At 40.4% G+C, this 12,739-nt stretch overlaps 1 protein-coding gene across 1 annotated transcript in view; it reads left to right on the top strand.

Moving 5' to 3' along the window:
• LOC135880390 (chondroitin sulfate proteoglycan 4-like) overlaps nucleotides 1-12,317 on the top strand; it is a 56,530-nt gene extending 44,213 nt beyond the window's left edge. Inside the window, exons 8-10 of the mRNA XM_065406669.1 lie at nucleotides 5,277-5,449; nucleotides 9,275-9,458; nucleotides 10,264-12,317. Coding sequence (XP_065262741.1) covers nucleotides 5,277-5,449; nucleotides 9,275-9,458; nucleotides 10,264-12,317 — 2,411 coding nt within the window. The remainder of the gene's footprint in view (nucleotides 1-5,276; nucleotides 5,450-9,274; nucleotides 9,459-10,263) is intronic.
• Nucleotides 12,318-12,739: the final 422 nt, after the last annotated feature.

Genomic DNA, 12,739 nt, shown 5'->3' with positions numbered 1-12,739 from the left:
CCGCGGTGAATAGATCTAAGTACGTCGACTTCAGCTATGTTATTCATGTAGCTGAAGTGCGTAACTTAGATCGAGCCCCCCCCTCCCCCAGTGTAGACAAGGCCAGAGACCCAAAAAAGAGCTCTGTGTAGAGCGAAAGCTTGTTGCTCTCACCAACAGAAGTTGGTTCAGTAAAAGATATTACCTTACCCACTTTGTTTCTCACATATCCAAATTTGTAATTTTTAAAACCACAGTTGAATTCATTTGTCAAATGTTTAATTTATTGATATGGGTATTGATATATATGCACATTAGTATGACTTGTACTGTTGTTACTTCTAAACACAGGAGATTACTAAACTGAATTAATTCCAAAATTCTTCTATAAGTTCATAGAAGCTAGTGGCGTAAAGTACGTTTTAGAATATTGAGCCTGTCTCAACTCCTCATAAGTTATAGGAACTGAATAAAGTTTAATGCCCTCAGGATTCTGAATAGCAACATTGATACTAACCAGTGGGCTGATTCACTTAGTTGCTCCTTGAGAAAGTTATGAAAAGCAGCAGAGACCTAGGCTAGGTCTACACTACGGGGCGGGGGGGTCGACTTAAGATACGCAACTTCAGCTATGTGAATAGTGTAGCTGAAGTTGCGTATTTTAGGTCGACTTACCTGGCTGTGAGGTCGCTGCCGCTCCGCCGTCGACTCCGCTTCCGCCTCTTGCTGCGGTGGATTTCCGGAGTCGACGGCAGAGCGATCAGGGATTGATTTTATCGCGTCTTCACTAGACGCGATAAGTCGATCCCCAATAGATCGATTGCTACCCGCCGATCCGGCGGGTAGTGAAGACGTGCCCTTACAATTGTCTTTTTGATGACTTGGGAAGACAGAATTGCTTTGGTTCACATTTGAAAGTTTATGCTTGCAACCATAAGAGCCAACATCTTAACTTTTTAAATGAAAGCCTAAATCCTGAAGGAGTTGATGGATTAGGAGCCACACGCATCAGAGATGTTTTGTACTCATCACCGGCAAGTAGACAAGTTTCAAGCTCTGCTGTAGCACAGTTCTGCCCAGAAGTGATTCCTGGATGAGACAGTAGCATAACACGAGACACTGACTTCTGGAAAGGTCCCAGGTTTAACTTTTATAACTGACTCACATCTTGTTACTGGGGCCTAAGAAATAAAGATTTGTCTCTTACCAGCACTTCTGCGTGTTACACCTTTCATACAGATAGTATGTTGCCTGAACTACCTTTGTCTTTCAGATAAGGTTATCCATCAACACAGGGAGGGATTCAGTGTTGGGGAAGTTTGCACTGCAGCTTTTCATCTATATATGATGTGTTAAGCTAGCATGAGAGAAATATTTAAGTTTCTTTACCTTTTAAAACAGAATTCTCATAAATAAAGCCTCATAATACAAGCCACTTAAAGAAACAAAAAAATAGGCTATTGCAGCATGGTCTTGTAATTCAGTCAGTATAAATGTGATTAAAATAAATCCACTTACAAGCCTTATTAATCTGTACCACGCCTGTCTGGTGTTTTTTGGTTTGTAAGGTTGCCTCAGGCACAGGGTTTACAGGAATTTCTACTGTAAGCCAAAGATAATTATAAAAAAAAAATTCCGGACACATTTTCGTAGGAAGAGTCTCTAGACTTTCTGACAGCTTTCCAGCATGGAAAATATATTTCCTTCACCACCTGCTCAGCTTGGTCTATGGTCTTTGCTGAGCTGTTACTTTACTTTGAGTTAGTAAATATATATATGGAGAGAGAGAAATTGTGCTAAGTTTTTTCACATTTTGGTTAACCTTAACTCTTCATTTTTTCCTCATTCTTCCTCTCTCTCTTTTTTGCCACTTGTTCTATAAAAATGAAAAAGCTTGCTCCTAAACATTGAGATTGTCTGTGTAGCGATGTACATTAAACTTGTTTGATTCAGCTTTTCTGAACTGCGGCACTTTGACTATCCTGAAGGGGTTGTGCCTACGGTAATGGCACTGTTTTTTCTTCTTTTTCAGTAGCCTCTCCCACCCACAAATATATAATAGTCACAGTCTGGTTACATTTTATGGGATTGAAGGAAACCTCAATGTTGAAGCAACCTCAGGAATTTTGCTCTATGGGCAGGTGAAGCCTGGACACATTGTAGAGCATGTGTCTGGTCTTCGAAGTTGGGCATAAGCTACTCTACCCATGTTTTATGACTAAAGCTATGTTTATGTCACGGAGGTCATGGAAGTCCCGGAATCCATGACTTCCAGAGACCTCCGTGACATTCTCTGCTTCAGTCCCAGGGGCTGCAGGACTCTGGAGCTGACAGCCAGTGGGGCCCTGGCAGGGTTCCAGCAACAAGTGACAGGGGGCCCCCTGCAAAGTTCCAGCGACAGGTGACAGACTCCTGAGGGAGCCCTCCTCGGGGTTCCAGCGACAGGTGACAGCCTTGTGCGGGCAGAGGAGGATGCCTTGGGCAAGCGGCTGGGGTGTCCCATTTTCTCTTTGGGAAATATGGTCACCCTGCAGCTCCCAGCCACCGTGGGCAGAGGGGGAATCCACAGCCCCCAGTCACCACAGTGGTGGGGGAAAGCATGGAGCCGCAGCAGCAAAAGTCACAGACAGGTCATGGCTTCCATGAATTTTTGTTTATTGCCTGTGACCTGTCCATGACTTTTACTAAAAATAACCATGACAAAATCTTAGCCTTATTTATGACGTATGGTACATATCTACTAGCTCTGGGAACAGGGTTGCTGCAGAGGGAGAAATTTCAAGCCACAGAAAAATGTCTGCACAGAAATATCTGGAATTAAGAGGGTTTCCTCTCAAAAATAAATATTTAGGAGAAACAATGTCCTGAATAATTGAGTGAGCCTGAGTTACTCTATGAGATGAAAACAAGTTTAATATTAGTTATACAGAAAGAGAATTACCTGAGCCAGTCAGTGGTGGGTTGGATCATCCACAACTCTATAGCTATTTTCTGGTCCGCAAATCCCTACTGTTTAAATTGGCTAGGGAGTGGGGGAATGAAGAAGGGGGGAACATTTAAAATACACATAATTTAAAGCACCCTATCTATGGGGGCCTGGCTAATGTTTCCTAAGCAGTGTGGCTCTTGAGAGGCACAGAGGTGATTGGAGGGAGAAGGACGAAAGAGGACAGAACAGGAAGATCTCATTTCAGCATAACAATAACTCAGTTTCAGAGTATATATAGTTTAAGCCAAGATACAGCTATTGCCTTGTAAATAAGGAGAACGCTTAAAGTACCATCTGATTAAAACATTCCCATTCTTCATATATTATTCTGCATTACTCATTTGCAAAGATTATGTTTTACTGGAGACTGGTTGATGATTCAGGCTCCAAGGATATATATTACTAATGTCCAAAATGATCTATGTATACCCATAAATGCTTGTTGTTCAAGGGCAAGCTAAACCTGGAGGGGAAGGAGACGTGGGAAATTCATGAGACCATTCTTTATTGTAATTTATGGTAGACTATTGCACTGTAGGTTTTAAGAAAAAAAATACATTTCCTTTCTAGCATGCTGAAGTGTTAATATTCTTAAATTTACTGAAAATAATTTGCGAAAAGAGGTTTTGTCAAAAGGAAAACATTATAAGGAAGTTTTAATGAATAGATTAGTTGTTTCAGAAGTATTTATTCTAAAGTAGAATAAAATGTCTAACATTGCATGGTAATGTTCAGTGGACAATGCTGCATGCATGGCATTTGAAGATGATGTACTTTTTAGTGTTACGTTCACTCTTTTAGGGAGTCACTAGCTTTGTTCTGTTGTCACAGCTATTGTATACATTGTCTTGGTTTGGCTACATTCCAGGGTGCCTTTTGGTAGCCCCTAATCCAGTGGGCATCGGTTATTATAGTACTATGTATGCAAAGGATTTTTGGCCTCCTCTATATCTATGCATATATTTTAATATTAGTGAAATAAATCATTATGAAGATACATTTTCTATTTCACACCAGTGTGGTGATTGTGTAGTGCTTTTTGGGGGTTTTTTACTTTTTCAATTGATTTGATTTGATTTAACTTCAGTGCTCTACTATCATTGGTATGAATGAAGTGCAGTACGGGCTACTACAAAAATACCTTCTGCCACTTTGTCTGAGTCCTCTGGGCTGCAAAACCTCTGGGTCGGAGGGAGGCCACACCACCTCACTGCATCACTGGGCTCATGGCCTAGTATCGGGAGAATCAGTGGTTAGTGTCCCAACCATTCTAGCGGGTGGAACAAATAAGCAGTCTCTAAGCTTTAGTCCTTAGGCAGGGCGGAGCTGATGAGCGGTCGATAGTTCTAACCCTTAGGCAGGGGAGTGCTGGCCAACAGTCTAGAGCGCTAGTCCTTAGGCAGGGGAGCGCTGGCCAACAGTCTAGAGCGCTGGCCCTTAGGCAGGGGAGCGCTGGCCAACAGTCTAGCACCCCGGCTCTGGCAGGCGACAGACAGACAGACACAGGCTTCGTGGCTTATGGTGGGGAGGATGCCACCCCAGAGGTGGGGTTTCAGGGGAAGGGGGACGCATGCCCACTCAACTCCACTGTGTCCCAGCCCAGGACCCTAACAGTGGCAAACTGTCCTGCCACTGGATCAGCGGGGATCCTCCCGCAACATGCTGACTGGCTGTTAAGCTGCAATACCAACAAACTAAAGTCTGGTTTCCCTGGGCTACTTCCTACCAGAGTTCCGGATCAGGCTACGTGGTCTCAGGCTCCTCTGTTTCATCAGGGTACTCAGCCGCCGGCAGTCCCACCGCTCCTCCCCGGCCTTGGTCCTCTCCAGGTCCATGGTGCTGCCTGGCTTTGCAGATGGGTCAGCAGGCAGCAGCAAGAAGGACACGTCTGTCTCCTTCCCTGGCTTTGTTCCAACTGAGCTAGGGGCTCCGTCTTTTGTACTTCTTGCCTCGCCCCTCAACTTCCGGTGGGAGGGCCAAGCCCAGCCTGACTCGGCCCACTTGGGCAGAGAGCGTGGTTCCTCCCCCTCTGGCTCAGAGGGAGGCTACACCACCTCACTACAGTGTAAATAAAAGCTACTGTATGTGAACTTGCCTAATGACAAAGATCTGCATTTGTTGGGGGACACCCTTATTCTTTGAGTACTGAGATATGAGAATTAGGGAGATAGTCAAACAACTAATTTTATAAAGTGCTATATAAATGAAAATATACTTAGATTATGGGCTGTGTGGTACATATGAAAGTTTTCCTGTGGTGAAATATTTACATTGTTGTAAACTTGTATTATTTTTAATTATTATTTAGGGTCTAGGAAACTTATTTCAGCTCATGATCTGAAAGCTGTAACCAACGATGTGGCCAACACAGGAAACAGACCTATCACTTTTACAATTGTCAGAGCCCCAAAACTTGGAAGACTGATCAGAATAGACACTGACAACACCTCACAGGATATTTCCACTTTTACTCAATCCATGGTAAGCATTCACGTTACAGAAAGTCCAGTGGCAGACTGTTATTGTAAAGTGAATCCTAGTTATTCATTCTTTGCCCAGGCCTTTTACACTTGTTTTAGTGTCAGCCATGTGTCCCATCACAATCATTGCCCAATTTAGCTGTGTCATTCAATATCTGGCAATTTGCAGTGACCACTAGATGAGAAGCCCCTGCTCTCCCTATTGGAAATTGGTGAAGTCTGAATAATTTTCACTCTCTTGTTTTGGTTATAATGGTATTTATTTAACTAAGGTGGACTTTTCCAATGTCCAGTGCTAGTCGGTTGATCCAGTTTCCCTTCCTGATTTCTCACTCCTCACTAGTGCACAGGTTGGAAGTCATTGGTCCTGGGTGAAGAAGTCATCCAAGAAGTCCCTTGGGGTGTTTAACACCAAATGTCATGATCACTTAGGCTGGACCCAGTCCCCCTGAAGTCAGTAGGAGTCTTTCTGTTGACTTTGGTGAACATTAGATTAGGCTCTTAAAGAGCATCCCCCTGAAGGAAATGCTTGGATAGAAGAATCTTAACCAGGATGCAGGACCTTGAATTTGAAGGGTTAAAAAGAGGGAACTTCATTTACCTTCCATGAAGAACGTTATAGGAGTGGCTGCTACTAAAAGAGAATTACTGAGCCTTTGTGTAAAGCATCTGGATATAATTGTGTGTTCCACAAAACAAATTACTCTCAGAGAACATTCCTTACAGCGAGACTTAAGGAGCTCAATCTATGTAGCTTATAGAACAGAAAGTTAAGAAGTGACTTGGTCATGATCTAGAAGTACTTACATAGAAAAGAGATATCTGATAGTAGACAGCTACTTAATCTGCAAACAAGGTCATAACAAGGTCCTGTGGCTGGAAGTTGAAGCTTGACCAATATAAAACTGGAAATAAGGGGGAAATTTTTAACCGCAATTACCAACAACTTACCAAGGAATGTGGTGGATTCTCCATCACTTGAAATCTTTAGATCAAGAGTAGATGTTTCTCTAAAACATATGCTGTAGTTCAACCACAGTTATTGGGCTTGATGCAGGAATTACTGGGTGAAATTCTGTGGTTTGTGTTATGCAGGAAGTCAGCTCAGATAGCCATAATGGTCCCTTCTGGTCTTAAAATCTCTGAATTTATGAACATAAGGTTTAAACAGTTATGTACTCACGTCAGGAAATGCCATAGCTTAGGTTGTAATGTAACTTTTACTCTGTTCTCTTGTGGATATGATACAGTCTCTAAATGTTATTTATAAAATAATACTTCAAAATGCCCTGCAGCTTCTTTCTATAACCTTATATCTTACAAACTCTGGTACAACTCTGTCCTTGGGAGTTTTTGGACCCATAGTCTCCAACAAGTGCAGCTCCATTAGTGGTAGCTGTATTGTAGATAAGGCTCAGGTGTTTTAACCATTGTCCTCTAACCTTATGAAGGGAAATGGGAAAAGAGAAGGAAAATTTTATGTTGGGAAAAATTCTCACCTGGCTTAGCTCAGTGTGTTTTAGCCATATAGGAGCAAGCTAAACAGCAATGAAAAAGGTAGCAAATATGGTTGATAATGTATATTTGGAGCTTAGAATTGTGCAAATATTCAGTAGGAATTTGAGATAAAAAATAGTAAAGTCCATGAAGAATAAGAAATTCAGGTTCTGTTTGTTAATAAAATTCTTGTGAATCAGGTTTGAACTGGAAAGCATTTTGGTTCAATTTAGTTTTTTCAGTTTCTTTGGTCTTATAGTCAGTGTTCAGAAATATATACTTCTCACTGCAAGTGAAACTCATTTATCTTGACTAAAGAAGAAGTGAACTAATCTCCTTCCTTATGTCTGTGTTTCACTGCCTCAAAAAAGCCATAATTATCACCCGCTTTCCATTGAACTTGTCCAAGGCCAGCTGTTTTGCAGCCAGCATAAAAAACTAATTTGTGCATCTTATTTTCCAGGCCTGTTAGATTAATTTTGAATACAGTGGATTGTTTTCTTGGCAATCTTTTCATGATATCTCAACAATCTTTTTTCTCATTCAACTAGCCACTTGCTTCCTCCCCAGACTAAATCCAAATGTGTTTATTTAATTAAACTGAATACAACTCATTCAATTATCTTCTAATTTTGAATCCTATTTGAAACAGTTGCATAAATGAACCAAAAAAATCCATGCCAGTGGCATCCTCTCCTTAGCCCAGAGACTCCTATGTGCGTGCAGTAAAAATACCCTAGATAGATTTTAAAGAAATAGTAAAAATCATAAATTTACTTTGTCCAGCTTTGTCCAGCTTGGAGCTATGCTTACGAGAGTGATCCTGCCCCTGTATCTACATGGACATATGATCTTTTTGCATCATTTTTGGGGATTCTGGCAAACACCAGTCACAAAGGGCAAAGTTTAGCAATAACTATATTTTTGGGGTAACACACATTATGTTATTTTGGACGTTGTTTTGGAAGTTTGGCCCCCAGGGCTCAGTTCTCCCATTAATGTCAGTGGAAACTTTTCCATTGATTTCAGTGGGAGCAGGGTTGGTCCCATTCATAGTTGGAGCTTAGATTCCATAGTGCTAAATGCTTTAGAAACACTAGAAATGCTTTAGATAGATAGAATTAGTCCGTTCAAAAATATGTCATGGAAACCCGTGCTAGAGAAGTCCATGAGATGACCTCAAGCTGTGTAAAGAAGTATTTATGGGTTATAAATTTAGAAAAAATACCATCTCAACAGCGATCTCATTGGCAATCACAAACTAACACAGGTTAAGCCAGGTCAGTTAGTTGAATGAGAGTTCTCCAAGGATTCGGTATGTAACACTCTTCTCTCTGAGTCAGTGAACCAGTGCTTCAGCATGAGGATAAATCTGTTGGATGAGACTTGAAAACAAAGTCCTGACCTCTTGTGCTTACTAGAGATACCACGGCACTTTCACAAGATTATGGGTACTAACCCTGAGATTCTGACCAAATTCCAGTGCAGGTAATTGCTTTTTGTAGACTAGAAATTCAATTGAAAATGTATTCTTCATTTCTTGCCCTGACTGATGCTTAGTGGTCTTGCTATGTGCTATTGAATAGATATGCAGTCCCAGGGACAGATACACTTCAGTGGTGGGAGAAGTGGTGTGTGTGTGTTTGTGTATATATGTATACTTTGTATTATTTGTACAAAAAAAGTGTTGATGTGAAAAGTGGCAGGCAAAGTGTTCTATGTAGATATGTTTATTTCTCTGAAGATATCCTACTGGACTCTCACTCCTGAGTCTTAACTCCTTGTCATGAGACTGGCAGAACTCTATTAACTCTTAAGTTTGTTGATCCTCAAAGGCAGCAATAGCAGGATAGAGTGTGAGGTAGATTCCTTACTGGCTGTTGTGTGCCATTCCCTGCTGAGTATACAAGCTGCCCGCCATGGACTCCAGTCAGCTCCTTATGGACCATAGTTGGTGAAGGAGCTGCCCTATAGAGAGCATGACTTAACAGTCATTGAACCAGCTCCTCCAGCTCCCAGCTCCTAGGTATTTTTTACTGTCTTACCCTTTTGAGGGCCTGCTCACTTATTTCTATGTCACTTCTACTTCTAAAGGGAAGCAAATTTAAGAGCTTGGGAAGTTCTGCCAGTCTGGCGCTAATGACTTGAAGATTGCACAGATTATATATTCAAGGCAGTAGAACTACAAGGTAATTTCCTCACATACATTATGTATACAATCATTAAGTATTGTCATGGACACTTTGTTCTGCTTCAGACTGTTGTGCCTATGATTATTCTCCAGTTGTACCTGTATATTCAAGTGACTGACTCCCTCTACTTTGGACAGGTGGATGAAGGCTTGATCATCTATGAGCACACACATAATGAGGCTGTAGGCTGGAGTGCAGAAGATTCCTTTACATTTACAGTCTCCTCCCCACCAGCAGCTCTGGATCTCCAGGTGTTTCTTGTTGCCATTTCATATGAAATTAACAGACATGATCAGAGTAGTCGCCTGCTTGCAAATACAGGTAAGGTTACTGTGCTCTTTGAGATTCCTAATGTTTATGATCACATGTGGGATCCAATGAGCAAATTAGAAAAACTGCAGGGCAAACTTTTCCTCAATAACAAGTGACCAAAATATTTATAGCATAGATTGCAGTGTAGGTAATATTTTGCAAATGATTTCCAATTGTTTTAGTAAACATTTAAAGGGACACTGATCAAAATGTAGTTTAAGTCCAAAATGTACGTTTTGCAAAAACAGAAAGGTTTTTGAGTTTATTATTAATAGAAAGGTTTTTGTGAATTATTTCTTTTATATGCCTCTTTCTGATGCCTGGCCAGAAGACTAGCCTGGGAAACTAAAGTTCACTAAACCTTTTTATTATTATTTTTTTTTTATTAAAGAGACCTTAAAATATTAAAGCACTTTAGAAATTCAATATATTTATTTGTTCCTCTTTAATGTTGTGGTTGCAATTCTCCTTTTTTGCTGTAATGATGTGGTAGTAATTTCTAGGGAAAATAATAGAGTGTCTTATGTAGCTGTAAGGTATTGCTACATCTTTAATCCAACACCCATCCATCAATATAGGAATTTATCCCCTGACTTTTAAATCTCTACTTTTAAAAAAAATGTGGTAATAAATTTCTAGCTGTGACAGACGGTAATGTGGGATATAACTATACCAGGAGAGCATTTGAAACATTGACTCCACATCCTTCTTCCCTGAGCTCCATTAGTATTGCTACTGCACATGTGCATCTTATTTCTGAAATGTTGCAATGACCAAGTAATAGTTTTTAAATTGCTCTTTTTCTTTCTGCAAGGTGCTATTGTTCAGGAAGGAGGTAAAGTCCTAATCAACAAAACAAATTTAGATGCTTCAAATCTATTGGTTAAGTTACCTGAGGTGCAACGTTCTATATATGAAGTCTGGTATCAAGTTATATTTTTACCTCAGCATGGCATAATTGTGGTTGGAGAAAGAAATATTACCAAAGAAAAACCTAACTTCTCACAGTACATACTTAACAAATTTGGAATCGTTTACATGCATGATAACTCTGAATCACTTGCTGATCATTTCACTTTTGCTGTTTGGTTAAACCTGAAGAGTAAGTCTGCAAGAAAGCCTGATACCGATGTTATGGAAGAGATGTTTAATATCACCATTGTTCCAGTGAATGACCAAGTTCCAGAGTTGAAGACTAAAGGACTGCGTTTGAAAGTTCTGCAAGGAGATACATCTGTGCTAGGACCAGAAAATCTGAAAGTCGAAGACTTAGACAACAGTCCAGGAGAGATCAAATACACCGTCATTAGCAATCCCACCAATGGCTATTTAGCAATGATGAACAATCTCAGTACATCCATACAAGATTTCACTCAAGCTGATGTTGATAGTGGCAGAGTTTGGTTTGTACAAGATGGAAGTTCATCCTCTGGGGTTTTTTACTTTAGTGTGACTGATGGCAAACATCGCCCATTATACAAACTTTTCAACCTTGAAGTCACACCAGTCTCTCTCACCCTAGTCAACCTTACTGATGTGGTACTTCCACAGGGTCAGACCTCTGTCACTATTACTAATGTACAGCTATCAGCTACAACAAATGGAAAAAGTACTGACATTAGTTATGAAATAACAGTGCCCTTCAAATGTGGCCATTTACTGATTGGAAATGAGCAGGTTACTAAGTTTGAGCAGGCAGACTTACACTCAGGAAGACTATCTTATCTTATGACAAATCTCAGTGCATCCCGGGATATATTGGAGTTTATGTTGTTCACCTCAGAAAGTAATCTTACAGGACAGGTACTCAATATCATAGCAGGGCCTTTGGTGAAAGCTGCATCTGACCTGAAAATTCCAAACAGGATGGCTTATAAATTAAGGATCAAGGACCTGGATGCTACAGAATTAGCTAATCTGACAAATAGCAATCCCAAATTTGAAGTGATAGTGCCCCCAGCTCATGGAAGAATTGTAAGAAGAAGGTTGATAAATGATGCTACGTTTGTAGGAATTAATTTGTTCACACAAAATGACATTGACAGAGGTGTTGTGCTGGTTGATGTAGATGCTAATATGACAGGTATTGATATGTTAAATGACTCATTCACATTCATACTCAGGGCTGATGATGTGCAGCCTGCTGTAGGCTATTTTCAATATGTCATAATGCCATATGATCCTTTACTTGTGCAGAGTTTTACAAGTCAAGTGCCTTTCTTAACCCACACTGATACTTTAAAAATTCATACTACTTCCAAGGATGAGCCACCCGTTTCCCAACAGGATGAGGGACATACGGAAGCACTGGGAAAGACTGTACAGATCAGGTGGCAAAACCGAAATCGCTGGGGAAATCAAAATGAGGAAGAGTCATTGCTTAATGGGGAACCAGTCGAGAGCAGATCTGCAAGGACTGAGACCACAGTTAAAGCAAATGCCAAAAGTCCCAGAGTGAAGCCACGTGAAAGCAGCAACCCTTTGTCCATCATTATCCCACTTGTATCAGTGGCTCTTTTACTCATTGTCGCTGTTATTTCCGTGTGTTTTTTTCTAATGTGTCATAAGACAGAAAAGGCAAAATCTCTCATCAAAAATCAAACACAGACTGTTCCCAGCACTCCAGGTCTCAATCCAGAACGGAGCCTGACCGTACCCATGGTCACAGTGACGCCTCTTCCAAAAGGGGCTGAAAACAGAACAGCCACCCCATTTGTGGCAGTCAGATGTAAACAGCTCCTTCCCACACCAGTTGCTTCGGCTGAAAAAAATTCTCTACAAAACAGCTGGTTAAACCTTGATCCTGAAATGCTCCAGCACTGTCGAAAAACAAACCCAACTTTGAAACACAATCAGTATTGGGTGTAGAGTGTGGCCATTTTGGATCATGTGGATTAATATCGTTTAAAAAAATATATATATATAATGTTGACATTTGATCATTCTTTATTATACTTATTTATTATGGATCAAATTCTGCTCTCTTTACTTTGAGCATGATCCAAACCTCAGTGAAGGCAATGCGCTGACTCCTATTGACTTCAGTGGGCTTTGGATCAGACTCTTAGTTATTATATAGACAAAATACCCACTGACTTCAGTGCCTTCTCTATCCTTGTGTATTTTAAATTAACTAATTATTTGCAGTATTTGTTGTTACCCTTGAAAGGGATAAGGCAGCATAAACATTGTGTCATTTACTGTATATTTTTATACACTATTACTTTTAAAAGAATCAAATTTGATACAAATAATTTGTATCTTGTCTGAACCAGCTTACTTTAAAGAAA

Source organism: Emys orbicularis, chromosome 6 (genome assembly GCF_028017835.1).
Source record: "Emys orbicularis isolate rEmyOrb1 chromosome 6, rEmyOrb1.hap1, whole genome shotgun sequence".
Lineage (NCBI taxonomy): Eukaryota > Metazoa > Chordata > Testudines > Emydidae > Emys > Emys orbicularis.
Note: the sequence above shows the minus strand (reverse complement) of the source record. Positions and strands in the feature narration are given on the sequence as shown.